Here is a 26,848-nt window from a genome sequence, read left to right on the forward strand (position 1 = left end):
AGCCCCCGGTGCCCTCCGGAGTGGCGGCGGGGGCAGCGGCTGCTCTTCTAAACTCAGGGCAAACGGGAAGAGGACGGGGACAGGGTGGGGGCCTGAGGTGGGGGAGTCACTCCCACTCCCGGCGGCTCCGCAGCCCTGGCGCTGCCGCTGCCGCTGCCGCCGCTGCCGCCGCTTGTCTCCTCGATCGTCTCCTTGTGGCTTCCCTTATCAGCACCGGCACAGCTGTCAGCCCCTGCGTGTGTCCCTGCGAGCGAGCGAGGGAGCGAGGGAGCGAGCGCTGCTCCGCCACGCCGCGCAGCCCCAGCCGCTCCGCTCAGCATGTGCTCCGGAGCCCACCCCGTGCTTAATAATTCAGGACATGTCAACAGCGTTTCACCGGCGGCACGGGCGGCAGGAGCCAGGCCAGGGGAGGGGGCAGCCCCCAGCCCGGGCCAGGGATCGCCCGTCCCTGCTGCCTGAGACCTCGTCGGGATAGCCCCAAACTCTTGCTACACCCCAGCCATTCGTGGGGTCCCCGCATGGCCCCACTCCCAGGCCACCCGGGGAGGAGGGTTGCACCCGGAGTCCTTGGCTCATTCTACCACTTTTCTGGACCGCACCCCAGGAAGGGTCAGCCGACTCCATCCCCGACCTCCTGGCCTCCCTGACTCCTGAGTGCAGCCACCCAGCCACCACCTGACCCCACTACCCCACTCACAGCGGCTTCCAGAAACTCCTTGGGAGAGCCACTTGTTTGAATGAGGGAGGGGAGGGAAGGGGAGGGCAGAGCAGAGAAGGGCAGGCGAGACAGACAAGGGGACAATGGTGGCTCCGCCAAGATTCTCGGCTTCCCTACAGCTTTGCTCCCGACTTAACACCCACCATACCCCTGCCCCCTCTGGGATGCTGGCCTCCCTCTCCCCGACTTCACCTCCACCCCCGAAACTCAGTCTCTCGTGTGTCTGGGACAGAGGGCACCCTGGCTGACTTGCACATCTGTGGCCGCTTTGCTTCCCCACGTTTCCCAAATCCCTTGCCAGGCCGGGGGTCGGGGCGCGTGTTGGGTGGACAGGCCAGGGAGCAGAGGTGTGATGTGGTGAGAGGGTGGCGAACGGAGGTCAGGGAGAGCCCACATGGGGGTGCTGGAGGGAGCAGAGAGGTGCTGCGCTTGAATGGGAAGGAACGCAGTCCTAGGGAAACGGATGCAGGGGGCGCCTGGCAGAGGGGCAGGGGAGCCCTGGGGTGGCGGCCGCCTGGCGGAGGGGAAACAGGCACGCGGTCTGCTATCACAGGCAGGGATGGGGCCCCTGGTGGCCGGCGGAGAGGAGGTGATGCCTGGGTGCCCCCAGGGTGGGGGTGGTCACCGTGAGCAGCTTGTGCTCTGGGTGGGGGAGGCGTGTGAGAGCGAGAGCCCTCATGGGAGAGGAAGTACTCGTCCCCTAGAGGAAAGGGGGGGCTGATTAATCGGGGCGCTAATGAGCAGCAGGGAGAGGAAGCTCAGAGGGGTGGGGGAGGCAGCTCCATCGATCCGAGCCTCGGAACCGCGCAGCTGAAAAAAAAAAAGTGAGAAGGGAATCGATCTGAGGGAAACAGCAGCTGCTGGGGATTAGAGTCCGAGGTCCACCCGCTGCCCAGTGGCCACCCCTCCCCAGCGGCGGGCCTGCCCTGCCGGTCGCAGCCCCTGCCTGGCCTGGGAAAGGGGCCCAGGGATGGCTCCCCTGGGGAGCAGGGAACCACTCTGCTCACCCTTGGTTGCAAGGCCGGGTCAGACCCCGTCCATCACGGGTCACCCCAGCACAGAGCCCACCCCCACACAGCCGCCCACCAACCCTGGCCCTTTGGGGCACCCCGTTGGGGTTTGTCTCCAGTGGCCCCTTGGCTGGGCTTCCTCACCAGCCGTCTCCCCTAAGCTGGGGAGCAGAGATCCCTGGGGTCAGGGGCTGCATCTGGCAGCATCCCAGAGGGGAAAGGGGTTGGCACCCAGAGCCTCCAAGCGACGGCAGACTGTCCCCATCTCTGCCCCCTGCCCAGGGGCAGCCCCCTCCCACGCTCACCACTCCCTGCTAGACTACCAGACCCTTCCAGCACTTCCTCCCCCACCTCCTTATCCTCCCCAGCCTCTCTCTTCCCCTTTCTCCTGGTATTGATTTTTCTTTACTGTTTTTTTTTTTCTTTTTAAAGGTGATTTAATTGCTTTTTTAAGGTTACTTCAGTCTGGGGCTCTGCCAGAAAAGCGGGGAACTGCCCCCCAAGCTCTCCCCAGCACTGGTTGCCGCCCAGGACTCAGTGTGTGTCACTAAATTGTCCTGCCATCCAATGAGATCACAGGGTCTTTCTCCCCAACATACTGGCCTCCATCAGGAGCCCGAGGCACGCCCTCTTTTCTCCTGAGGGCATGTCGGGGAGCCTTCAACCTCTAGAAGGAATGAAGTTGGGTGGTAAGCTGGTACTGGGGGGCGGGGCAGGGTGGTGAGGGGAGTTCTAGGCCACCAGGAAGTGGAGCAGCAGTTAGCTGCATTTCCTCCCCCCGCCCCTGCTGCCCTACAGCGAGCTGTCTTCAATTGTCCCCAAGTCCTCATCCTCCAGTCTCCCAGGCCCCAGGAATATGGTTGTGCTCAGTTGGAGCACCCACCATGTCCTTTCAGCCCATTCCTTGGCCTTTTCCCCCCACTCCTCCAGCCTCTTCTATCACCCACCCTGTCCCCTTACACCCTTCTCCCCTCTGGCCCCCGTCCTTTCTCCCCTCCCTTTCCCCGCTTCCCTGCCTGCCTCCCTCTCTGCCCGGCTGCAGTTGGGTGATAATCTCCCTCATTTAGCCTCCCGGCTGCTTCCCCGGCTCATTGCCCAGCTGGTCCCTGGGGCCCAGCCCAGCTTCTTCCCCACCCCCATGCCCAGCCCTGCGCCCAAGCTCCCCCATCCCTTCCCTGCTTCCCCCACCCACTCCCAGGGGACCAGCTGCCCCCTGCAGAGAGCATCAGGGCCAAGTGTGGCTAGCCAGGACCCAAGCTGGGTGTGAGCAAAGGGGGAGGGGATGCCAAGGACCCTGGGGGTGGGAATGTGGGTGCAGGTTCGGTGGGGGGGCCTGGGGGGGGAGTGTGGAGTGCAGGGTCAGGATGTGAAGCCTCAGCCAGGCATCCTCTGCCCACCAGTTGTCCCCATTCCCCAGATTTGTTCGCAGTCCAATTCTCCACCCACCCCCCAGGGGCTGAACTAGGCTTCCTAACAGAGAGAGAATGGTGGATGGACTGAGAGGCAGAGATTAGAGTGCCATCTGTACAGCCTGACAAGGCAGGGCATGGGAATGGGGGGCAGAGAGGTAGGGAGAGCAGGAGGGTTCTGACTCAGAGCAGCTGGTAGGGGGCACGGAGTTTTTCTTTGGGCAAAATGCTCCAAAAGGTAGACCTGGAGACCTCCCAGGATCCTGCTTGCGGGGCTCCAAGGAGGCTCCAAGGTGCATCCCGCACCCCGAGCCCTGGGGTTCCCTCTTCTCCAGCAGGGACCCGCAAGCTGAGCTGCATTTGCCCCTTCCCCCCATTTGTGGGCCTTAGACTCCCAGCCTGGGTGGCCCCACTCCTAAATGACATGACCCCCAAACTCCTAGATAGCATTCTAGGGGGAGGCCCCAGTCTCCCCCTGCTCGCAGAGTACACCCCTTGCCACCCTGCCCAGCTCAGACACCTGTCCCAGGCCTGGCTGTGCTGCGGACCAAGGCATGAGCCAGTGTGGGACAGACGTGGGCGGGAAGGGACACGGATGGGGGGTGCGGAGGCCGGGACTGGGCCAGGCCTGGCTGGTGAGCGAGCAGCGGTGACAAACGGGCTGTGCGGGGGCCGAGGGGCGGGGGGCGGACGGCGGCTGATTTATCTGGGTTATTTATGCTGCGGACGAGGCAGGAGAAGCGGTTAATGAGAGTTCCAGCGAAGGGGGTGGGGAGGCCCGGACGTGATCTGAGGCGACTGAAGAGGGTTAGCGTCCCGCCGCCCGGCCCTGCCCCCACTGCCCACCAGCACTCTGCACACCCTACCCTGTCCAAGGACCAGCCCAGCCCTGCCCAGCCCTGAGCCCTCTCCTGTGGCGGGCACCAACAACCCAAGCCGAGGCAGTGGGTTACTGGGATTGAAGGGGACCATGTCCAAGATTGAGGGGCTGCTGGAGGAACCAGGGGAGGGGCCCAGGAGATAGAGGGCAGGAAAGGAAGAAAGATGGAAAATCTTGGCTGGTCAGAAACTGACCAAGTCTGTGGGGCCTGTGGGGGAGGGTTGAGGCGGAAGGAGATCAGTGTGGGACTGGGTGGGCAGCTGCAACCTCAGGGCTGAGGCTGGAGAGAGAGCAAAGGGCATTGGGGTGCAGATCTGGTGTCAGCCAGGAGTCATCATGGGGGGCCTGAGAGGCAGAGACAGGCCAGGGGGTGCTGGTCAGAGAGAAGAGAGAACCGGGGAAGGCGGGGGGAAGAAGATCCCGAGAAGGAGGGGGAGAGGGCTTTGCAGCAGCGAAAGCTGCTGGGAGCAGATAAGGCAGCCCAGCAGCAGGGATTAAAGCTCTGAGGGGCAGGGGCGGGGACGAGGCGTGGGACACGGGGGTGGGGGCAGGCAGGGAGGAGAGGGCTGAGGGCAAGACACCGGGGCCAAGGAGATGAGCGTGAGAAACGAGGGCTGCAAAGGGGCAGGATTTAATCAGAGGCCAGAGGTGGTCATCGCCTGGGAAGCGGGATGGTGGAGGCAGGGAGAAGGGACTCCTGATCACTCCTGCTGAGGAGGGGGGACTTTTCCGCCACCGACGGAGGCCCCATACCCTGCGCCTTTTGGGGTAGCAAAGCTAAGCAGAGGGGTGCATTGCTGAGTGGAGGGTACTGCAGACTGTTGGGGACGGGAGTGCCCGGCCCTGGGAGCCGAGCTCTGGCTAGAACTTGGACGTGCAGGACATACAGCACCTCCTTGAGGTGGCCAGTGGAACACAGAGTGTCACGGGGACCTTCACCACACTCAAGGGTCCCAGCCCTGGGATGGAGACCCCATCACGTCCAGGGTGGCAAGGACCAGTGCTTCAGAGGGGGTTTCTTTGTGGGAAGAGGCATGGGCATGGAGGGGGGCACTGGCTTCCCCAGGCTCAAGCTTCAGACTCAGATGCCCCTTACCCACCCCCACCCCCCGTTCTCCTGTTCTCCAAGCCTCCCAGAAGCGTGTGCCTGGGGAGGGTGAAGCCCCTGCTACCTCCAGACGAGGGCAAGAGCGGTTCAGAGGTGGCCAAGGCGGTGGAGGGGAGCCTGGAGGGAAGGAAGGGAAGGAGGAGGAAGGGGTGAGGGCGGCAGGCGGGGCAGAGTAATTGCATGTTTGTCGGTTCTCCTGTCTCTGCACACGAGGGAGCGTGTGTGGTGGTGAGTGTAGCTTCGCCTCGAGGAGTCTGTGTCTGTTGGCAGAAGTGTGAGTGCATCTGTCTCAGGGGTCTGGGCTCTCCTTGGCCCCCGCCCCAACTTTGTGTTTTGGGGGAGCGCGGCTCTGGGCACACCCAGCTGTGCTCCGTGCTGATGCGGCAGATGTAGCAGGGCCCCAGCTGTGTCTGCTTCCCGGAGAGGGGGAGGGGGCTGCGATCTGCTCCCCCATGATGGCTGCTAAGTGCCAGGGGGAGGGGATGGGGATGGGGGTGGGAAGGAGGCCCAGGCAGGAGGGAGATGAGGGCCCTGCCACTCCCCCCGCCCCATCCTGGCCAGCCTGCCCCCAGTCTGCGTTCTTGGCTCGGCCTCTTTCCCCTAGCTGGCTCCCGAAGCCCATCCAAATTTCTCTCCACGCTCAGTCCCGGTCGGTCCCCAGCTCTCCTCCTCTGTCACCCCATCCAGCTCGGTGCTAGGGACCCGCCCCCCTCCCCGGCCCCCAGCTCGCTCCCCCTCGCTGATTTTACAGAATCATCTTTTTATGGAAACCGAAAAAAGCACTAATGGCAGGAGCGCACCCCTCCCCCGCATCCCTCCCCCCTCCCCCCCTGCTTCCCACCCCAGTTCCCTCTGTTCTCGAAGGGCCAGCACCCTCCTACCCTTACAGGGCCAATGAGGTCCCAGAGGTGGTGAAGGGGGCTCCCTGCCCTCTCCCCTCCGGAGGCAGGGTACCCCCACACCCTGGGCTCTTGGCTGTGCCCTCAGAGGTGGAGGGATGCTAGGCCCTCCCAGGGCAGACTAGGCTGGAGAGGAGTGGGGGGCATCGGAACTTCTCTCCTTAGACCCCGCTCCATCCACCTGAGCACGCATACATCAGTAACGCCCTCTGCATGGGGGGGGGGGCGCCACAGAGACCTCAGCTTCACCAGCCCCCCTTCACTTTAAACACTGACCCCGTCGTCCCTGTCCAGTGCCTGTCCCCACCCCCACTGGGCCCAGGAGGGGGGGGTCCCGGGGGCCAGGGCCTGACACAGACTTATTGGATTTCACGGTGTTTTGCTGAGAAAATAATTAAATTATCATATTTATGATGAAGCTGCCATGGCTTCTGCCAACCACTCAGAACAGAAGGGTCAGGACTGGGGGGAGGAGAGGAAGGGAGCCAGCCCCTGGCCCTGCGGCCCACCCTTCTCCCAGCCCTGCCCTCAGGGGGTTGACCCCAGCCCAGAGGAGGCATCTGCAGACCCCTCCGGACCCCATACAGTGGTGACGGAAGGTGTGGGCTGGAGGCAGAGACTGGAGGGACCAGGAACGGGAACCAGGAGAAGGGCTGCGTCCAGGCAGGTTGTAGGTCAGGACCGCTAAAACCCCCGGTTGTTTAACATGCACATGCGCTCTGACAGCCTGCAGGGCCTCCAGGGGCTGGGGGGTCACACCTAGCCCAATCCTCAGACCACCGTCAGCCCAGCTCCTGAGAAAGTGCATCCTCCTAACAGCCCAGCTCTGAAGCTCTGAAATCCTGGGCTCTGTCCCAGACCCTGGTGCCGATAACCAGGCCCCGGCACCCTGCTGCCTGCCACCCCTGCCTGCTGCCAGGACCCCCTCCTCCCTCCCACCCACGCCCTGCCCCCCCCCATTCTCTTCGGGTAATTAGATTCCTCTCAATTAGCAGATTACCATCATTACCCGCTCATCTGGCAACTAAGCTCCGCACCCACAGCTGGGGAAAGGGGGGCACCGGGAGGGGCACACGGGGGTGGTGGGCAAACACCAGAGATGGCTGGGTATCTCTGGGGCTTCAGGAATGTGGAAGGAAGACTGAGACCCCCCAAAGAGCAGAGCCAGGGTGGTGGGAGGTGGGAGGTGGCCAGGGCCCCTCCCCTCCCAGAATGGAGTAGCTCCCACTGTGCTTCTGGAGAGAAAGGCACCAGCTCAGGCCCACCCTGCCTGCCAGGGACTAGGAGGCAGATACTGGGCCTCGGGCGGGAGAGAAACCCCGACCCCGCCAAAAGCCAGACTGGGAGCAGATGGAGCTGGCAAAGCAGAAAGCAGGCCGGGCCGGGGCTCAGCAGCACCCGAGGAGGGCGGCTCCGGGGGATTCAATCTCGGGCCCAGCGCTCCCAGCCCGCACCCCACTGCCCAACCGAAATCCTCCCCGCTTCCCTTCAGAATCCTTCCACTCTGGAGCCTGAGCCAGGCCCAGTGAAGAGGAACAGAGAGGCGGCGTCGGGGTACGGGTGAAGGCGGGGGCCAGCCGGCTGGGAGACTTGAGGGCCTTCCTCCAGATCAGCGCGAGAGGCTGAGGCAGTGGGAGGGGGAGATTTACCACGGCTCCAGATTCATTATTCATGAGCCCGAAGCAACGACTCCAATTTAAATGCTAATGTGGGGGGGGACTGAGTCAGCCGCCCCCCTTCCACTCTCACCCCCAGCCCAGGCACAAGCGGAGTCCTTACTGGCTCGAAGGTTCACCCAGGTTTATTAGGGAGTGGAGAGGGAGGCCACCAGTCCCCCGGCCACCCACGTTGCTCCCCGCGTGCGCGTGCGCAGGAAGAGCCTGGCTGGCTTCCTCCGGTCCCTCCTGGACAGAGGCTGGCCATGCAGGCAGGAGCCTCAAGGGGAGCGGCGGATCAGAGTTGGGGGGAACTTCAGGCAGCCCCCCCTCAGAGGATGATCTGGTTGGTGAAGCTGCGGCTCAGCTCCTTGTGTGGCAGAACAATTGAGTTCAGTATGAGCACCTCGGCAGGGATCCGGACGCGGCAGCCTGCAGTGTGGACAAGGGCACCAGGGGGAGGCCATGGGGAGGCGAGGCGAGGGGCAAGGAGCTGGGGGCCACCGCCATCCGGGAGGGATCCCTCCCTGCCCACCTGTGCCCTGGGCTCATGCCCCTTGTGACTCACACAGGACCTGGCATAGAGCAGACACTGGGTAAATGTTTGCTAAAGGCACACACACACGCACACACACACACACGCACGCACACGCACACGCACACGCTCCCACAGGGCATGGGCATCACCTGTGGAGGTTTCTCACAGCCTAGGGCCCTGGGAAGCATACCTAGGATGGTAATGGCAGGAAGCAGCTTCCCATCCTTGAAGAGGCTCTCACTGTCCATGTGGGCTCTGGGGTCGTTGGGATTGGGGTCATTGGGGGTACCCTCCACGCGGGCCCAGCGCCCCACGGTGCTCCCCCAGCCCACGATGCTGTGCAGAACACACGTGTGCTCCTGCCAAACAGGACGATGTGAGGTGAGGGGGTGAGAAGGGGCCAGACACAGAGCCCACGGGGCTCACCCCTCCCCTCAGCCTCCTGGGGCGCCATGGCTGCTGCGTGTGCCTGGGTGCCTACCTGCAGTGAGGCTCCATGGAGGACGATGCTCTCTCGGAGCCGCACACCCTCGCCTACGGTCACCCCCTCCCCGATGGAGACGTTGGGGCCCAGCTGTGGAGAAGAGTACAACCATAGCCTTGGAGGGCCCCAAATCCAATCCCCTCATAAAACAGATAAGGCTTGAGGCCATAGGACAGGCTGTGGCAAAGTGGAGAGACCGCCACTCCGAGCACGAGCACTGCCCCACCCATGCTTCCCCTGGGCTGGGCCACCACTTACCACAGCAGACGGGGCCACCTTAGCTGTTGGGTGGATGTAAACATTTCCTAGAAGCAGAAGAGAAGACCTGGGGGCAAATACCCCAAACCACATCTGGTTCAGGGAGGGCAGGGATTGAGACTTCACCTCTGGATCTAAGGTCAGGAGTCACAGCTCAGAGGGGAGAGGGGGCTGGGCTGAGGGGCAAAGGTTAGGAATCGGGGCCGGATGGGTACCTCGAATCCGTGGACCCCCTGGGGTGTGCTTGGCCAGGCGTTCTGGGTGAGTGAGCTGGTACTGGCCCAGATAGAGGCGGGAGGCATAGAGGGCTGAGCTGGGGGCCAGAAAGTGGCACAGGGGCTCAGGGGCCGGCAGGGCCTGTGCCCACCACCCCAAAGTCTCAACCCCCAGGTGACCCAACCACCCCATCAGAGGCCCCTCCCATACCCTGCAGACTTGATCTGACTCCAGATACCGTCAGTGAGGTGCACATAGATCTGGCCCTGCCCGGCCAGGGCGGAGAACACATCCTGCTCCAGGCGGATGGTACCTGCCCCAGGCCACAAGGCCGACGAGTCCTCCCTGGCACAGAGGAAGGGATGCTGACATCAGTTCCCCAGCTGAGCCCAACCGGGGGCCAACAGTCCCTTGCGGGTAGGAATGAGAGTGAATCCCACCACCTCTCCAGGTCTGGTCAGATCTGCTCCAAAAGGATGCTCCCATCCCAGGAAGCTCTCCCTTCACCCTCATACACATCACCCCCTCTCCTCCCTGAGCTGGTTGTGTCCCCAGGCACAGACCTGCTGCTCATCCTGCCCCACATCCAGATGGAGTTCGAGCAGACCCGGCTTCTCCCCCTTTTCCCATTCTCCCCCACCCCATCCACTCCTCTGAACCCCGCCTCCGGTCACCCTCCCTCTCACTCACTGGATGGAATGAAACACAGACAGACTCACCCCAGAGGAAGGCAGCTGGTGGGGGCAGAGACAGTCACAGAAAGAGAGAGAAGAGAGAGATGGTGGAGATGCCAGCTCAGCAGAAACAGACAGAGAGGCCGAGAGAGATGGAGAGAGAAGCAGAGAGATGGGTGGGGGTAAGAAGATGGTGATGAGTGAATGAGGCTTGAGATGGGGAGAGGGGAGCAAAGGCAGGGATCCACAGAAAGGAACAGGTTCCAGGCCTAGGAGGATGACCCTGGACTTTGGCTTGTGGTGAGCGGGGCTCTGGGGCACTCAGCCTGAGAGTACGTGTGTGTGTCTGTGTGTGTGTCTGTGTGTGTGTCTCAAGCCTGTGTGCACCCAACTGTGTGTGTTGCCGTCTGTTCTAAAAGGCATCTCTGGGACACACAGGGCTTGAGAGAAATGGACCAGAAGGGGAGTGGGCAGGCGGTGACAGAAGAGGAACTGGGATGGATAAGAAGAGGGATAGAATGAGGTTAGGAAGGGAGGGGCTGGGAGGCTCAGCTGGAGAGGACAAGCAGAGACGAGAAGGGGAAGGAAGGTGAGCGGGGGCTCAGGAGATGGAGCCTGCAGAGACTGGGGGGGCGGTCTGTGGCCGGGGGCACTTGGGGTCTCAGGGCCATGGGGCCTGCCTCACACTTGCCCATCCTGCTGATTACGCTGGAAGACATCCCGAAGGGGCTTCAGGGCTTCCGGGGAAAAGAGATAGATGCCACAGTTGATGATGTCACTGACAAAAGTGCTGGGTTTCTCCACATAATGCAGGACCTGAGGACACAGCGGTCTGGGATCAGTGGAGGAGAGGCCACTGCCATCACCCCCTAAGACCCTCTGACCTCCAGGTCCTCCCTGCTGCCGGAGTGGTCTTCCTAAAATGCAGACTGCATCGCATCTTGCCGCTGGCCTTCACCTTCAAGATAAGTCTGAACTACCGGCCTTTCTCCTCCCCACCTCCCAGAGCTTCCAAAACACGACTCCATGCTATTGCACGCCTGCGCTGGGAATGTCCCTTCCCATCTCTTCGTCTGGAAAACTCGGCTTTCAAAACCTAGCTGGCACTGTCACTTCCTCTATGAGTCCACTCTGCCCCAGAGTTGGCTTCTCAGGTCTGGGCACCCCGGCCTCTGGCCACACCTCACCGGTAGCACTTGTATCATTTGCGATGGTTGGTTTTTGACTGTCTCTCCCACTAGTCCAAGGGTTCCTGGGAAGCAGGGATTGTTGTTCGGCTGCGTTTCCCTCACACCTAGCTAGTGCCTAACACAAAACTTCAAAAAAGAAAAAAATTTGTGTGTGTGTGTGTGTGTGTGTGTGTGTGTGTGTATACATGTATTTTTAATACTAAAGCTGGAACAAATAAAAGGGGTGCATGAAAGTCCGTCAGGCTCAGGGGCAGGGAGCTTCACAAACAAGGACAGAGACCCTCTGCCTTGCTGATTATGCTCCTCCCTCCGTAATTCTGGAGGCATGCTGTTTCCTGCCTCCTGGCCTTTGCACATGCTGGTCCCTCTACCTGCAATGCCTTCCTGTCTCCATCATCGAAACAAATCTAAAACTCAGCTCAGACCTTGCCTTTTCCAGGGAGCCCTTCCCCCCACCACCCAGACAAGGCTGGGTTGGGCCTCCTTTTGTGCTCTCATAGCACCCAGATCATTCATCTACTGTTACCCCTTCACTCTCAACGATCTCTCTAGAAGGGATATAGGATGAACAACTGAGGGTATGCCCCACCTGCTTGACAAGACTGGGGCCCATCCCAAAGCATTCCAGCATTCTCTAGAGGCGGAGTGGGAATGATGATACACAGAGCAAGCACCCAGCCAGCCCCATCTCTGCTCTCACCTCATGCGTCTGTGGATTCTCTACGATGCAGCCGTAGTTGAGGGATTGTGTCCTGTTAGCCTGAAAGACAGACACACCGAGACAGTGACCTGCCAGCTCCACGGCAGCAAGGTCTGTTTTCTCTTTCTTTCTTTCCCTCTCCTATAGCACCTGGCACGCATCTCTGCTGCTGTGGACAGGGCTGCAGCAAGGGTGAGAACTGACGGCTGCCGCCACTCCTCGCCCACTCCCTACTGCTGAGCAGCCAGAGGGCTTGGGGTCTCTGCCACCACCTCCACCACTGCTGGGGTTTCAGGCACATCTCCCTCCTGATGCCTGATCCCACCGCCTGGGCTGCCCCTGCCTCCCTGACATCCTGCATTCCAGAAACCTTTCTGGATCACCCTCTCTGCACCCTCCAGCCCCCCTGGCCCCCTCACCGTGGTGCCAAGGAGCAAGAAAGGGTGAGGCTGGTGTCTGTGGACATCCAACATAGTGCTCAAGGGGAAGTCGGAGCAGACGTCAGCGTTGAGCACGAAGAAGGCTTCGGGGCCTCCAGCCAGAATTTGGTCCCGGAAATGGTAGAGACCACCCCCTGTGCCCAGGGGGGCAAATTCTTGCAGGTACCTGTCCCCAGGGACCCCAGGGCCAGCTCAGTGAGATCAGAGGAGACAGATACCAGGAGCCTGGGCACCTGACTCCTCCTATTCCCAGGGTTATACCTGCCCAAGGCCCACAGAGGAGGCAATATACTCAGGGATTCAAAAATGCCCAAATAGGAACCCTCCTAGTGTGTGAGGGTGAAGTCTGGCGAATGCTGACTCACCCCACTCCCGAGAACCAGAGGCTTAAGGCACTGACCCCCCAGCCCCATTCAGCATGTGTGCACAAACACCTGATCGGAAGATTAAACTCCTGCTGGGCAGCTTCTAGGAACCGGGTAAGGGGCTCATCAGGTTGGTAGAAGCCAATGAGCAGAATCTCCTGCATCCCAGCGACCTGGGGACAAGGGAAGAGGTTGGAAGAAAAAAGATATCTGATAGGAGGGAGAAATCCCTGGGACTGGCCCATAAGTCTGGAGAGACCAGTTTCATTCTCAGCTATGGGGCCCCTGGGCACTCACTTTCCCACTCTGGCCCGTTTTCTCCTCTGGACAATGAGGAAGTTTAAAAGATCAGTCCCTGATCTTTTAACCTTTTATTATTCTATTATCCCCTGCCCCCTCACATCTGAATTGGGGCTCTCCCTAGGGAAGATTTTGCCTACCAAGCTGCGTTAAAGAATAACCCATAATTTTCCCCCCATATTTATTATATGTCAATCTGAGCTTGAGATGAGGATATCATTTATCAGGTGCCTACATTGTACAAGGCACTTTACAAACATCATTGCAAGCTTCGCCACTCCGCAAAGCAGGTCTCATCACCTCCATTTTACAAATAAGGAAACTAAGGCTCAGAAAGGATGGGAAATTTGCTCAAGTCCTTACAGGAGGCAGAGACTGGATTCAAATAAAACCATGCCTGCCTCAACACCAAAAGCAATAAAGAAATTAGCTCCACAATGAGCAAAGGTATGAGTTCTGCGCTTTGCTATCATTAAGGTTCCCCCTCCTGCAGTGTTAAATTGTCTCTAAGAGTCTTGCCTGATCTCACATTCCATGCTTTAAAAATAAATAGGAGTGCAATCTGAGCAGGAGGCCAGAGGAGACACTAGGTTAGAGGAAGACAGCAGAGCAGCTGTACCGCACATCTCCAGGGGGCGACATTCACATTTTCACTTGTAAATGGTGGTCCCTGTGGGAAGGTCATGGTTGGAAAAGGGGGAAATACAGCAAGAAGGAGATGAGCAGGAAGTGAGGTGGGAGAGGTGAGCCTATGGGGTTACCTGGGCACAAGCCTCAATGTGGTGCTGGATCATAGGGACCCCCGCCACAGGAAACAGTGGTTTGGGCACCTCAAATGACAAAGGCCTGAAGCGAGTCCCTGGGAGAGGAGAAAGATGCACATTTCAGCTTCCCGCCTCCCTCTGTCCCCACCCCACCGACCACTCCAGCCCAACCTCCTCCCCCAATTCCCCTGGCTCCTCACCCTTTTGAGGGCCTCCAATCAGGATCACAGCTTTGAGCATGATGGCGACTGCTACCTAAACCTCAAATCCCAACAGAGAAGTCAGGCTCAGATCTCACACCCCAACCCAGGAACCTGACTCATACCCCAACCAAGCCCCAAAGCCCCAAATAGCAACACTTAGTCCCCTCGGAGGATGTAAATCCGAAGTTCAATATAGACCTGCCCCGGACACAACACCTCACAAATCCCACACAACTCAAATCCTAGCCCAGTCTCCAGGCAGCCTTCAAACCCCACAGGGATCTCACCCAAACTCTGAAATTCACACCCCACAATTTGACCCCTAACAGACTTCCCTCTGGCCACAAATTCAGCAAACTCAGAAACTCAGCAAGAGAAGCCCTTCTCAGACCCCAAACCTCAAAAAACCGAAACCCCAAACCCACCGATTCCCAACTGTTGCATCCTCACTCTAGATGTTAAGCCCTGAACCCCAATAGTGAACCCTGAATACTGAACCCCAGACCCTGAGTGAGCCCCAAATATTTAACTACAATCCTAAGAATGAATCCCAAGTATTGAACTAATACTGATCCGCATCTGATGCATCCCAAATCCTGGCAAAAAAGAACTATATAGGCTGAACCTGAATCCTAAAACCAATCTCTAGGTGATGCACCCTGACTCAAAAGACAGATTCCTTTAGCATCCCAAACACCGAACCTACCAAGCCCTGAGTACCGATACTGACGATAAGTACTGAATCTCTGGATTCGGAGAACTGATTGTGACCCTCTGAACCCCACAACTGACTAATAAACCCTAGCCTCGCGTAGCCAGGGGTTGTGGAACCAACACAAGAGCGGAAGTGCGGAGAGCCAGCCGAGGCCTCCGAGCCTCTCTCGGTCTACCGTCCGTCCTCTGCCCTCTACCCCTTTCGCCGCCCCTCCACCTGGCCCCTTTACCACTGGCTCCCTTTACCACTAGTCCCCTTTTGCCAGATCTGTCGCCCACTACTGCCTGCTCCTTCCGCGCACGTGTCTTCTCGCAAGTCGCGAGAACTCCTTCGCGGAGTCTGCCGGGAATTGTAGTTTTTACTATCTCCTTGCTTTCTAACCGAGGGAGGAGATGGGATTTATGGGAAAGTATGGGGGCGTGGCCAAGGAATCTAGGGGCGGATATAAATAAGAGGGATGGCCCCTGAGAAGCAGAGGTTGGAATTTAAGATTAGGACCTAAGCTGTCTAGGAAAGGGTCCAGGGGTACCAGCCAAAGCCTAGAGCCGGGTCACAGGGAAGAGCGAGGCTAGAGACCTGAGGGGGGTGTGGCCAGCCTTGAAATGGGAGGGCCCAGAGTGCAAACCCCCAGGAGAGGGTGGGGCTTGAGGTATACAAAAGAAGAGAAGGCGGAGTCGTAGACTCCTCTGCCAGTCTGTCTGGGAGGTGAAGGAACTTCTGACCGTGAGAGAAGTTCTATCTCAGATTTACAGCCTGCAGAATGAAGCACTGGACTAGGCACTCCCCAAACATTCTGACCTCAACATTCTGTGACCTTGGGGTGTAGGTCTGGGAATAAAGCGTGGGTGCAAATGCAGGGGAAATGGCGTCTCAAAAGGACCGAATGGACGCGGAGGGTCAGCGAGAGCAGCTTTATTAAGCAAGATGAAGGAGGGTTGTCTGTCCCACCCACCCGGGGCTCCAGCCAGGGTGAAGGGTCTGAGGGTCCCTTTCAGGCCACGTCCACGCGAGCGAAGCTCTGGTCCACGCCCAGGCTGTTCTCCACGTACACCTCGTACTTGCCGCTGTCCTCAGGCGTGGCCCGGCGGATAGTCAGCGTCGTGGTGGTACTGCCGATCTCGAAGAACACTCTAGGTGGGAAGAAGGGGAGGGCAGGGCCTGCGGTCAGTTTACGCGCGCCCTGGTCGGGTCGGGCTGACTATCCAGCTCCGTTCTTCGCCTCCCCAATTCCCCGCCCCCATCCCACTCCCTCCAGTTTCTGGGCCCCGCCCACCCAAGCTCCTGCTCCAGGCGCTGTCCTTGCTGCAAGCCCCGCCCGCCCCCACACCTGTCGTCCTCATCGATGTCCTCCCCGTCCTTGGTCCAGCCCACGTCGGGCGCAGGCTCGCCCATGATCTCGGCAGTCAGCGTTACCGTGGTGCCTTTGCGCGCCTTAGTGTTATCCGGTCCCTTCTGAATCTTCGCCGGTACTAGAGGAAGGGAAAGGGCCACCCAGTGAGGAACCTAGAGGTGAGGCGGTCAGGGGCATCACCTCCCCAGCTAATACCCGGCTCTAAATAGGAGATGGATTTAAGCTCGCTGTGTGACGTTGAGCAAGTCTTTAGCCTCTCTGGGGCATCATCTTGTCAACTGTCAAACGGGACTAATCCTGCCCTTCGCAGAGGTGAAGGGAGGATCAAAAGAGATTCTAGGGGTGAAAGTCCGGGAATGTTCACACATCACGCGGCGCCTTGGAAATTGCCCTGGGCTGAGAGCCAGAAGACCAGGGCTCTGACCCTGGCTCTCCTTCTGTCTGGCTGTGACCTTGAGGCCCGGGAATCGAGTGACTGAAGCCCATAGCGGACTCCTTAGGCTGTATGGGACAGAATTCTGGGGTAGGAAAGGACTACGCGCGGCCGGCGCTGCGCCCTGTTCTGCGCCTTAGGCTGTGCCGGGGCTGGGCCACATCCGCATCCGGACTCGGCAAGGCTCAGAGGTAAACGCGGCTGGAGCCGGTTGCGGCCGCCCGCTGTGTGGTGCTGCTCTGCACGGTGGCACTGCACCCAGGGCGCGCGTACCTTCCACGAGGATGCGTGCCGAGTCGGAGCACTGGCCGAAGGGGTTGGTTACGTTGATGCTGTACTGGCCCAGGTCTGCCAGCTCGCCATCGCGCACCACCAGTGCGACTACGTCAGGGTCCTCGAAGACGTAGCGATACTTGGGCCCGTCGCGCAGCTCCTTGCCGTCCTTGCTCCAGCGGATGAATGGGTCCGGGAAAGCCGAAATGCGGCAAGTCAGCTTAGCCGCGCTGCCCTCAATCAGCACCACATCCTTCAGAGGCTCCAGCACTCGCGGCGGCCCCTTCTCGCGCAGCTCCTTCCGGGACCTACCCGCGGCCCAGGTCAGGTCCCAGAGCTCCCATGACACGGCCCCGGCCGGCCTGCAGCCCTGTCCATCCGTACACCGTCCCCTGCCCACCCCCTCAGCCCACTAGACCCTTAAACATGGGGGTGGGTAGGGAAGGTGATGGCTACTGAATTGTTACCCTAATAAAATTGTCTACTCTGTGTCAGCCACCCTTCCACACCTCAGTAACTGCTCTCCCCTAAGTCCGGTGACCCTAGTGGTCCATGACACTGTGCTCAGCCCCCGTCCATCCGCCAAATGCAGTCATGAGCGTTCTGCAGCTCCAGCTCCCTTCCTCCAGAGGTTCTCCAGGGCTCCCCCTCACCTGTGGCCCCGGTAAGAGGCCTGGATGCGAATGGCCGCCCTCTGGACCTGGGGGTCCTTGATATCCAGGGTACATCCTGGAGGCGGGGCTGCAGCCACTGGTTTTTTGGCAGGAGCTGCTTTGGACATCTGGGGAACAGAAAACAAAGGGGTCCAGGCTGACACAGAGACTCCAAACTTCAGCCCTTTCCCTGCGGATTCAGAACATCTCCCGACGTGGGAGTGTCTAGGGCTGACCTGAGGATCTGAACTCACCGTGAGGGGTCGACTTCAGGACTCGGGTCCACTGGCTGTGTAGCAGGAGGCTCGGAGCCCTTCCAGATGGCACAGCAAGGGCGCGGGCAGGTGCTCAGCCCCAGGCCCAGGTTTTATACATCGCTCCTCTCCTTGCCTTGTTTGGTGTGGTTGCCCCAAGCCCCTGGGGACCCCAGCCCCCGCCCCCTGACCCAAACAGGCTCCTTATTTAGCCTGAGGATGCCTGGGATGCTAACTCAGCCACAGGGGCAGCCCCGGGGGGAAATCCGAGCGGCTCTGGGGTGCATCACACGTCAGCGCCCTGACAGCTGGGCAGCTGGATGTGGCCCCATGCCCTCCCAGAGCAGGAGGTAGCCATCCCACTCCCAGGAGGACCAGACAAGGCCTCAGGTCGACAAGAAACTCAGCTCCTTGCTGGGGTAGTTTATACTCAGGTCAGTCCCTGGACAGTGGGACAACGTGTCCTTCCTAGACACAGCCAGTGAAGGGGTGCGAGTGTTTGTGGAGGTGCCCTCGACTGAAGCCAGAATAGCGATGGACTTCACTGTCCATCTAGCCAATTATGAGAGGGCCACGTGGCAGTCAGAACCAATCTGGAAGCGCCTTACTCCCTCCACCCCAGGAGTCTAGGGTTGTCATTTCCACACTGTGCCTCCTGGTGGTAAACTGAGATAAACCTGGAGGGGACCTTAAAGAGTTTTGGGAACAGCATCCTCTCCTGCCACCCCATTCCCACTCACTCCCCTCCATGTGACATGGTCAGGTCCGGCTGGGCTACACTGTCCCTGGAGATTGGCAGTAATACTGACTCTAAAACTCTGGGTCTGCCCAAGCCAAGCTCCCTCTCTGGGCATCAGCTGGTGCATAGGGGCATCAGAGCATCTGGGATGAAGGGGTTAATCCCTCTGAGACTTGCCTGGAGTCCAGTCTGCCCAGGCCAGGGCACCAGGTAAGCCTTGCTTGTATTCATTGTAACTGCCTGCCCAGGTGCAGAGCGCTGTCACCTTTTGATCAGAGCAATTTTGACATGGCTCTGCTGACATAAATTACCTTTGCTCCTCCGGGTTTGGAACAAGCAGGTCACATGCCATTTCCAATGGAGATGAGAAGGAAGCTCAAGATCGGGGCGGGGGGGGGGGCGGGAGAAGAATTTTACCATTTATCAAGATGAGTTCAGGCACCTGATTTTTATATGAAAACACTTGCAGTGTGTAGGGGATTAGAAATTCTCACAGGCAAACTGTATATCTTCATCGCTAAAATGGCAGGTGGGAAAGGTGTCCCTCTGGCCCCTTCCAGCTGGCTTTAATATCCTCTTATTTTATGATGATGGGGCTTGCCTCTTCCCTGGGGTCCTGGGAAGCCAGAGAGACTGGGGTGGGCTGGGCAAAGGGTTGTTTGGGCTACATCCAAGGGGCCCTCAACCTCAATCAGCAACACACCCGCACCAGGTCCCTCTGCTCATGGTGAAAGCCTTTATTCCTTTTACATTGCCAAGAGCAGAGTTGCAATGGGAGGAGGGGCGGGGGGAAAAGTCCCTCTGGACACAAGAACTGGCTCCCCCTCCCCCCACCTCAGGGCAGGGCAGCTCAGTTATAGGACTCAGTGACCCTTCTGTGGCACCACAGGGGGCACTTAGAGTCAAGGCCCCTTAGCCCCCAGCGGACCCCTGGCTTGCCATGGGACTAAGAAGGTCCAGACTGAGCGTCCCTGGGCCCTAGGAAAATGCTCGTCTACAGCCCCATCACAGCAGACACGCCAACCAGAGCACTCACAGCTGCCCTGAGCTGGTGGTACCCCATGTGTCCTGATCAGTGCTCCAACACTGGGAGCGTGGGCACGTGGGCCTGTCCTGGTTTCCTCTGTAACTCTTCACACATCCTGCTCTGACCAACCATCATGATGAAACCCCCTCTGCCCCAGGGGCCAGGACGAGAGCTGCCCTGTCTCCTGGGCAGAGTGCAGAAGGCTGAGCCTGGATTGGGGTGTGGGCTGGTCTATTCCAGAGCCCAGCGTCCTCCCAGTTGTGATGATGGAACACGTGAGAAGAGGTGGGGGCCACCAGTCTGGTTAGAGGGCGGTGGTGGGGATTCAGTGGTCCTGCCAGGATTCCAGAAACTTTAGATGGAGAAACAGACCTACATCTTTCCTCCCTCTAGGAATAAGGGAGAGGTGAGGGGTCGGGAGGGTCAAGGGGTGGAGTAGGAAGGTCCCAAGGTGCTAGCTAGTATACCTTGGCTCTCACTGGCCCGGAGAAGGCTGGAATGCCCCAGTACCCCCAGCATCGTGCACCCCCCGTACCCCTAGCCATCCCTCCCCATAGACCACACACATAGGTCCTGCTGCTTGCCGTTTTTATTTTCCTTGTGACAGACAGACAGACAGACAGCTGCACAGACAGCTGAATGGCTTGGGGGATGGTCAGGACAACATAGGCGGTAGGGATTGGATGGCAGAGAGACTTCATAAAAGTCAATAAATAAATAAATATTAATGGGCAGAAGGGCGAAGGCCACGGAGAGGTGATGAGAACATCCTCGGGCCAGCACAGTGCCCAGAGCCGCACCCACTGGGATAGGAGGAGAGCGCTGGCTCAAGAGACCACTACTTCCACCTTCAGCCCTCCATGCTTCTCCTTCTGGGGATGCTGGCAGCTGGCCACCCCAGCCCCACCTGAGTCATCTCTCCTCTCCCTCCCCCACCTCACTGCCTTCTCTCACATACTGGCTCCGGCTTCCTGGCACCGTCTACATGTCCTGTCCCTGCTTCACTGACACTCCCAGCCCATGGCCTGTAGACAGCCTGGCCTCCCCCCTTTTCCTCCTCTTCAGCCACTCCCACCCTCCTGGGTTGGTTCTCCCCCAGATGCACTGTCTCCCTCCCCCAGAACCTTCCGAGAGTCTCCCCTTCCCTATTCCTCCTCTTCTTTTCCTCCTCACTTGCCCATTCCCTTCTTGCCCCTCTTCCTGTTCCTAACCCCACCCAGCCTGGACAACGGGTCTCCCACTCTGGCTCTGGCCGGGTGGCATTGGCCAAAGCCCGGGGGTCTCGGTCCCCGCAGGTCCATGAGGTAATAGCCCGGCCGGATGTTGCTGCTGCTGGTGTCCAAAGCCCCGGGCCCACCCGGCTCAGCGTGGGCCCTGGAATGTCCAGGGGGCGTCAGCAGGAACCCCGAGTCGAAGCCCGAGGCCGGGCTGTGGTCCGAGCCACTAGGGGCTGCCTGGGTAGGAGCGGAGCAGCACCTTGTGACGGGTGGCAGCCTCGGCCCGGCGGCGCTGCTGCTCGCCCAGGAACTCCTTGAGCCGGCTGGTGGTGAAGGTGAGCGTCTGGCGGCGCAGCTTCATCAGGTAGGCGTCCTGCAGCCATGGGTGGGCTAGGCAGTCCTGCAGGGAGGGCCGGCTCCTGCCAGGAGAAGCCAGGGACAGTGAGCCTGCAGGCACGGCTCCCAGAGCAGGGAGGGGGCCCCACCCTCCTAGAGGGCTTTGCCCCTAGTGAGTGAGCTTAGACAGCTCTGGGACTCAGTTTCCCAGCCTCTGAAATGAGGACAGTGATTCTGCCTACGTCATAGGGCTGTTATGGGCTTTAAAGGGTGGTAGTGCAGCCACTTAGGAGGAGTAGGAGTAGGAAAAGTAGTAGTAGTAGCAGCAGCAGTGTATTACTGGGGCGGGGGAGGAGTTGGGGGCTTAGGCATGGGCTGGGCCAGGGCAGTCTGAGGCCAGAGGCAGGTAATGCTGGGAGGCTGGCAGGTGTGGGACCCACTCACCAGGGATGTACTGAGAGGACCTTTCGCAAGAAAAGGGTGGCGCTCTGGGACGTGTTGGGGTACAGCTGGAAGGCATCAAAGCGGCCCCCCACAATGCGAGCCTCCGTTTTCTGGGGGTCTGGCTCATAGAACGGGGAGCGTCCACTGAGCCTGTGGAGGAGACAGTTCAGTTGACAGATGCAGACTGAGGGTCAACTCACAGGTCCAGGGGGACGTTAGTGTGGAGGTTCTTAGGGGCACAGTGCTCGGGGACAAGGCTACCCACACCTGGGTACTCGTGTGTGTATGTGCATGTGTGTGTGTGTGTGTGCACGAGTGTGCACATGCATGTGTGGCTGGGGAGGCGGCAGGGGGAGAGTACAGGCAGAGGGTGGGTCCTGGGGGCACTCACATGATGTAAGTGAGCACACCCGCTCCCCAGATGTCCGTGGCAGAGCCGATGGGGTCTCCCTTTACCATCTCAGGAGCTGACAGGAGACAAGAGGCCAAGTTAAAGCAGCTTCCTGGTGGCAAGGGACCAGGGAGAGGCAGAGGAGGCCCCTGGGGGCTTGAGGAGCAGGACAGTGCCCAGGTCACCAGACCATGGGGACAACCAGAGCGGCAGGCCCTGGATGCCAGCGGGCAGAGCGGCCCCCAGGGGAGATGTGGGGCACCTGAGGAATCAGTCCAGGCACTGAATGGTGGGCGGTCCCCAGAACTGCAGGGGAGCTAAGAACCAGGGTCACAAGCTCTCCTGGATCAGCTCCAAAGGTGGGCGCCCATTCACAAAGGGTGTGGCCCACACCAAGATTAAGCACCTTTGAAATCAGCCTGGCTGGCTCTAATCCCAGCCTGCCCCTTCTAGCGACAGGACCCTGGGCAATGTACGAAACCTGTCTGGCTCTCCATCTTCTCACCTGTAACGTGTGGCTTGCAGAATTACTCTAAGGAATGGAGAGGACGAACAGAAAGTATTTAGCAGGTAGCTAAATGGTAGCTGCTTTCCCTTTTTTACATAAATTAATAATTGATTCTCCTGTCTTTCTAGCTTTATCAAGTCCTGGCGCTACCATTTATAACTGTCTGATATTGAACAAATACCTCACGGCGCCTCTGTTTCCTCATCTGTAAAATAGGGGTAATATTAGGCCAATCTCCAGGGCTATTATAAAGAGAAACTGAAAACAATCTATGGAAAGGACTTAATTGTTTGCATACAGCAAGCACTCAATAAATGGCACACGTGAGTGAAGTGGGGTGAGCCCTGGCTGCTGCCCCTTTGGCAGTACCCCACCTTCCCCCCCGGCTGGCATGGTGCCCTCACCCATGAACTCCAGCGTGCCGGTGCGGTGGCCAAGGGGCCGCAGAGCCTGGGGGTTGTAGGGCTGGGCGCTGCCAAAGTCCACGATCTTAAGGGCGTTGTCAGGGGCCAGGAGCAGGTTGTCTGGTTTGATGTCCAGATGCAGCACATGGCGGCCATGGAGATAGTCCAGGCCTTGTAGCAGCTGCACCACGTAGGTGGCCACGTCGTCCTCTGAATACCGGAACCTAGAGGGATGGCGGGGGTGGGTCAGGTGATATCCCAGCTCAGTTCCCCCCATCCTTGCTTCCTGCTCCCCCAGAATGCCCAGCTACCTGTCGCTGAGCCCACAGAGGAGCTCCCGGTTGCCGCAGCTCTCAGCGATGAGCACGAGGTAACGTGGGGTGATGTAGGCCTCGTGCAGGGACATGAGCCGCTCGTGGTGCAGCGTCCGCAGCACTTCGTACTCCTGCAGGACCCGCCGCTTGCCCTCGGCCACATAGGGCACGATCTTGGCCACGAACATTCGCCCGGTGGCATTCTCCCGGCAGGCGCGCACTACACCAAAGCGGCCCCTGTGTGTTGGGGGCGGGATATCATAGGCTCAGAGGAGAGAGGGGAACACTTGCATTCTGTGGGCTAAGCAGGGAGTAGCAGCGACTGCTGGGGGCAAGAATGCTGTGGTTCCCAGGGTGGGCTCTGGAGTTCAATCCCAGGAGCCTGGGTTTGAGCCCCAGCTCTGCCACTAACTGGCTCAGTACCTCAGGCAAATCCCATAACCTCTCCAACCTCAGTGTTCCCATCTGTGAAATGGAATAATGCAGGGTCTCCCTCTCGGTTGTGAATATTAAATGAGATCATGTGGCCAAAGCGCTTAGCACGGGGCCTGGCTCAGAGAAAATCTGACCGTAATCATGCTAAGGACCCAGATCTCGTCCCCTCCCCCGGCTCCCTGCCCCCTCCCCAGGCCCCAGCAGGCTGGTCTCCTCTCCAAATCCCTGTGTTGCCAAAGTTCCACACACTCCCCGCCTCTTTCCTCCTTCCCTGCCCCAGCCCTGGCCCTGCTTGCCTGGCCTTCTCCTCCAGGAAGGTGTAGGGTTTCTGAGGGGGGCCCTTTCGAAGAGTGGTGCCCTCTGGCCTGGGAGCACTGGGGGGACCACCCCCAGGGGAGCTGACCACGTCCTTGGCCAGGCTGAGGCTCTGCACAGTCACCTTGGTGGGCTCAGGAGGGGGCTCGGGGGCCGGGGGCTCGGGGGCTGGTGGTGCAGACACAAAGGAGGTCACCATATACAGGGGAGTTGAGGAAGATGCTGTTTTCACCCCTTGAGAGGTAGAAGCTGTGGTCGGGGTCCCAGTGTCGGGGACGGAAGACTTGGGCTCACTCGGGGAGACCTGGGCACTGGGTGGGGTAGCTTCTACTTGCTGGGCAGCCTGCAGGCCCCTGTGCTTTCGTGGGGGGGTTTGGGGTGGTGGACCCACAGCCTTGAGTGAGGACAAGGCCTGGCTGGGGGGTGCTGGGGAAGATGAGGGGCTGAGAAGGGGTGGCTGGGGGCCTGGGGGGGCAGGAGCTGCGGAGGGGCTCAGTGAAGGGGCCAGTGAGGTAGGAGAGTCAGGAGGCGGGGCCCTGGCTGGCCCTGAGGTAACAGGGGCGTCTCTGTGAGCAGCAGATGGCAGAGCTGAGGCGTCTAAGTGGAGACAGAGAAAATCATCACCGTGGTGCCCCAAGGGCAAAACCGGGTGCTCCAAGGAGGGGGTGGACCCTGGACTCAGGGTCCCCTGCCCTCTCTGGACATCCCCTACCCTGTCCCACTGACCTCGCATGCCCCTGACGAGGACCTTGTCAGAAGGGCCGCTGAAAGGCCCTTGCCCAGCGCGATTGGCACAGGCCACACGGAACCTCACAGTCACGCCAACTGGTAGGTGGGTCACGTTGTAGTAACAGTCAGGGATGCCCGAGCTCACGGGGTGCCAGGAAGACTCGCCTACAGGCAGCATGGGGGAGGGGCTGAGGCCACAGAAGGGGTGGCCCAAGCTCCCAGTGCCATCTGTGAAGAGCCTGGGGACCTGTGCCCGGGGAAGGCACTTGTCTCCCCAGCATCTCTGCCTTCCACCCGCCCTCCCTCTCCCCCACCCCCCACCAGCCTGCCGGTCCCTCACCATCTACCCGCCGCTCCAGCGTGTACGTGCAAGGTGCCTTGCTGTCTCCTGGCTTCCAGAGCACCAGCGCCGTGTCCTGGTAGGTCTGGGGCACCTCGGGAGGAGCTAGCTTCCCTGGGATGCCTGGCAAGAGAAAGGGAGCCACAGTGAGCCCCTGTGCCTTAGCTTAGGGCCCATCCCCCATCACATCCCCCTTGGTCCCTGCCCCGAGCTCACGGGCCACAGCCACGGTACAGGAGCTGGTGATGCTGCCCAGGACGTTGGTGGCTGAGCACTCGTAGAGGCCGGCGTGCCGCTTGCCTGCCCGGGGGATGCTCAGCAGCTGCCGGCCGTCTTTGCAGGACACGATGATCACTGAGGGCTCTGACCGTAGGGACTGCTTGTCTGGGGGCAAAGGAAGAGCAGGAGAGGCTGCTGAGTGAAGGCCCCCTCTGGGCATTTCCCGCTGAACATCCCCTGGCCTTGGGGCCACTTGCCTACCCCTCTCTGTGGGGGAGAAGTGATGTCCTCACCTTTCATCCAGGAGATGTGGGGTGCAGGGCAGGCCGCCGGCAGGCAGAGCAAGGTGGCTGCCTCTCCCTCCAGCAGCACCTGGTCCTTGAGTTTGATGTGGAAGACCGGGGGGAAGTCTGGAGGGAGAGCAAAGACAGTCATGGGTCTGCAGGGCCCCTGGCTCCCTCGCTGCTGATCGACGGATGCACGTGAGAGCTGGCGCTGCCTTCAGGGAGCAGACTGAAAGGCCATCTCTTCCCAGTCAGAGGTGGGAAGTAGAAGGCCTTGCCTCTGAGAATCTCCTCTGGGGCAAGCATCAGTTTCCCAGGCACTCACTGTGTGTAGAATTCTCTTTTACTGACTATTGAAGGTGCTTAGTAGCTGCAACCTCGTATGTTTGTAGGTCATTTTGAGCAGGGCCTGGCACTCAATAAGTGCTCTGTAAGCACTTATTCGATAAAAAAAAAAAAACACAAATATTGAAAAACTACAATGGTTAAGCTCCTACAATACCTATTACTTCTGGGGCACCATAGGGCAAGTGACAGGAGCTGGTGACCTGAGCTGAGACTCCCAGGAGTGAACAAATGTTCCGTCAAAATGTGCAATCTCAAAAGACCTGAAGTCAAGGCAAACCCGGGGCAGACCCCGAAAGTGTGTGTCAGTCTCCCCCATCCCTCATGGCCCCTGGGGTCTGGGGAGCCCGTCCCAGACCTTCTATGCACTCCCTCAGGTCAGCTAAGTGGTGAGAGCTTTTGAAGGAGAAAGAGACAATATCTGCATGACCTTGGACCCTGTCTGTAAATTGAGGAAAATAATAACACCCAGCTCAGAGGATTGTTATGAGAATTCAAAGAGGCACGTAAAGCGCTTAGCAGATGTCTAACATATAATAAATGCTCAAAGATGGTAGCTTCTATTGTTGTTGCGATTATTATCTTGTTAATATGCCCAGTAGAGAAGCCAGGCACAGACCCCCGTGGGAAGAGGCTGTTTCAGCAAAGCTGGCTTCACAGCTGGCTGGTGAATGGGCCCACGGCAGGGCTGCGGATGGACGGCCAATGTCTTTGCTCCAGGTCTTTGCTGGCCTGTGGCTCCTTAGCGCCATGGGGATTTGCACTCCTGCTCCCTGGGAATGTCTTCATAGAAAAATCCCATTCTGGTCCAGGGATGGCGGGGTGGGGTCGGAGTGGGGGTGGATTTCTCTCATGTGGGCAGAAAGAGCTGAGAGGTAGATACCCCTGGGAGCCCCAGCTGCTGCCTGTCTGCGGAATCAGAAGGGAGTAGGGTACGGATGAACTGGGCTGAAGAGGACCTGCAGAAGTGGATGATCAGGACAGCAGCATGCCCCCCCTCCCACTGTACCCCAGTGTTCCCTAAGGAGGGGTCCCACACCGAGGCTCCAATAACATAAAGTGAATATAGTTTTGTCAGTGGGCTGCCTTCAGAGCAAGTGAGGGTACTGGGTCGGGGGGAGAGAGAGGGAGCCGAGGAGGAGAGGTGAAAGGTGACCCTGGCCCAGCTCTGCCAGTCCCACCCCCATCTCCCCAGGGGCCAGCCCTAGTTGGCAAAGTGAACATGGGGCCTTCCTCCTGCGGGAAGCGGGGAGAGGATGAAGTAAGGGGACGCGGCCTCGCCTCGGCAAGAAATCAGCTGCACAAGCAAAA

General features: G+C 59.5%; 3 protein-coding genes across 16 annotated transcripts in view; all 3 read right to left on the reverse strand.

Moving 5' to 3' along the window:
• Nucleotides 1–7,803: 7,803 nt before the first annotated feature.
• Nucleotides 7,804–14,872, reverse strand: GMPPA (GDP-mannose pyrophosphorylase A). 5 transcript variants are annotated; one of them, XM_060106757.1, is made up of 13 exons: nucleotides 14,772–14,872; nucleotides 13,809–13,869; nucleotides 13,606–13,703; nucleotides 12,614–12,717; nucleotides 12,159–12,345; nucleotides 11,740–11,799; nucleotides 10,535–10,665; nucleotides 9,386–9,520; nucleotides 9,175–9,272; nucleotides 8,960–9,093; nucleotides 8,699–8,791; nucleotides 8,408–8,576; nucleotides 7,804–8,111 (listed from the first exon to the last, which is right to left on the reverse strand). In XM_060106757.1, the coding sequence occupies exons 2-13, from the start codon at nucleotides 13,846–13,848 to the stop codon at nucleotides 8,011–8,013; spliced, it is 1,350 nt and encodes a 449-aa protein (XP_059962740.1). In that variant the 5' UTR covers nucleotides 13,849–13,869; nucleotides 14,772–14,872; the 3' UTR covers nucleotides 7,804–8,010. The 5 variants fall into 5 exon arrangements, with proteins under 5 accessions (XP_059962740.1, XP_059962739.1, XP_059962741.1 ...); XM_060106756.1 differs by having other exon boundaries at nucleotides 14,518–14,861; XM_060106758.1 differs by having other exon boundaries at nucleotides 14,756–14,858.
• A 645-nt stretch (nucleotides 14,873–15,517) lies between these two features.
• Nucleotides 15,518–17,364, reverse strand: SPEGNB (SPEG neighbor). Its single transcript, XM_060106062.1, has 4 exons — nucleotides 17,237–17,364; nucleotides 16,584–16,891; nucleotides 15,854–15,995; nucleotides 15,518–15,656 (listed from the first exon to the last, which is right to left on the reverse strand). Exons 1-4 carry the CDS (start codon nucleotides 17,362–17,364, stop codon nucleotides 15,518–15,520), a joined length of 717 nt encoding a protein of 238 aa, XP_059962045.1.
• Nucleotides 17,365–19,837: 2,473 nt separating this feature from the next.
• The window catches only part of SPEG (striated muscle enriched protein kinase), a 49,015-nt gene continuing 42,004 nt past the window's right edge, over nucleotides 19,838–26,848 (reverse strand). For all 10 annotated transcript variants that reach the window (XM_060107338.1, XM_060107343.1, XM_060107347.1 and 7 more), the window contains 10 exons: nucleotides 25,202–25,318; nucleotides 24,906–25,073; nucleotides 24,690–24,812; nucleotides 24,347–24,514; nucleotides 23,602–24,217; nucleotides 22,868–23,107; nucleotides 22,557–22,780; nucleotides 21,645–21,720; nucleotides 21,254–21,403; nucleotides 19,838–20,892 (listed from right to left, as the gene is read on the reverse strand). In XM_060107338.1, coding sequence (XP_059963321.1) covers nucleotides 20,700–20,892; nucleotides 21,254–21,403; nucleotides 21,645–21,720; nucleotides 22,557–22,780; nucleotides 22,868–23,107; nucleotides 23,602–24,217; nucleotides 24,347–24,514; nucleotides 24,690–24,812; nucleotides 24,906–25,073; nucleotides 25,202–25,318 — 2,075 coding nt within the window. In that variant the 3' untranslated portion in view covers nucleotides 19,838–20,699. The remainder of the gene's footprint in view (nucleotides 20,893–21,253; nucleotides 21,404–21,644; nucleotides 21,721–22,556; nucleotides 22,781–22,867; nucleotides 23,108–23,601; nucleotides 24,218–24,346; nucleotides 24,515–24,689; nucleotides 24,813–24,905; nucleotides 25,074–25,201; nucleotides 25,319–26,848) is intronic.

This window comes from Mesoplodon densirostris, chromosome 8 (assembly GCF_025265405.1).
Source record: "Mesoplodon densirostris isolate mMesDen1 chromosome 8, mMesDen1 primary haplotype, whole genome shotgun sequence".
NCBI lineage: Eukaryota > Metazoa > Chordata > Mammalia > Artiodactyla > Ziphiidae > Mesoplodon > Mesoplodon densirostris.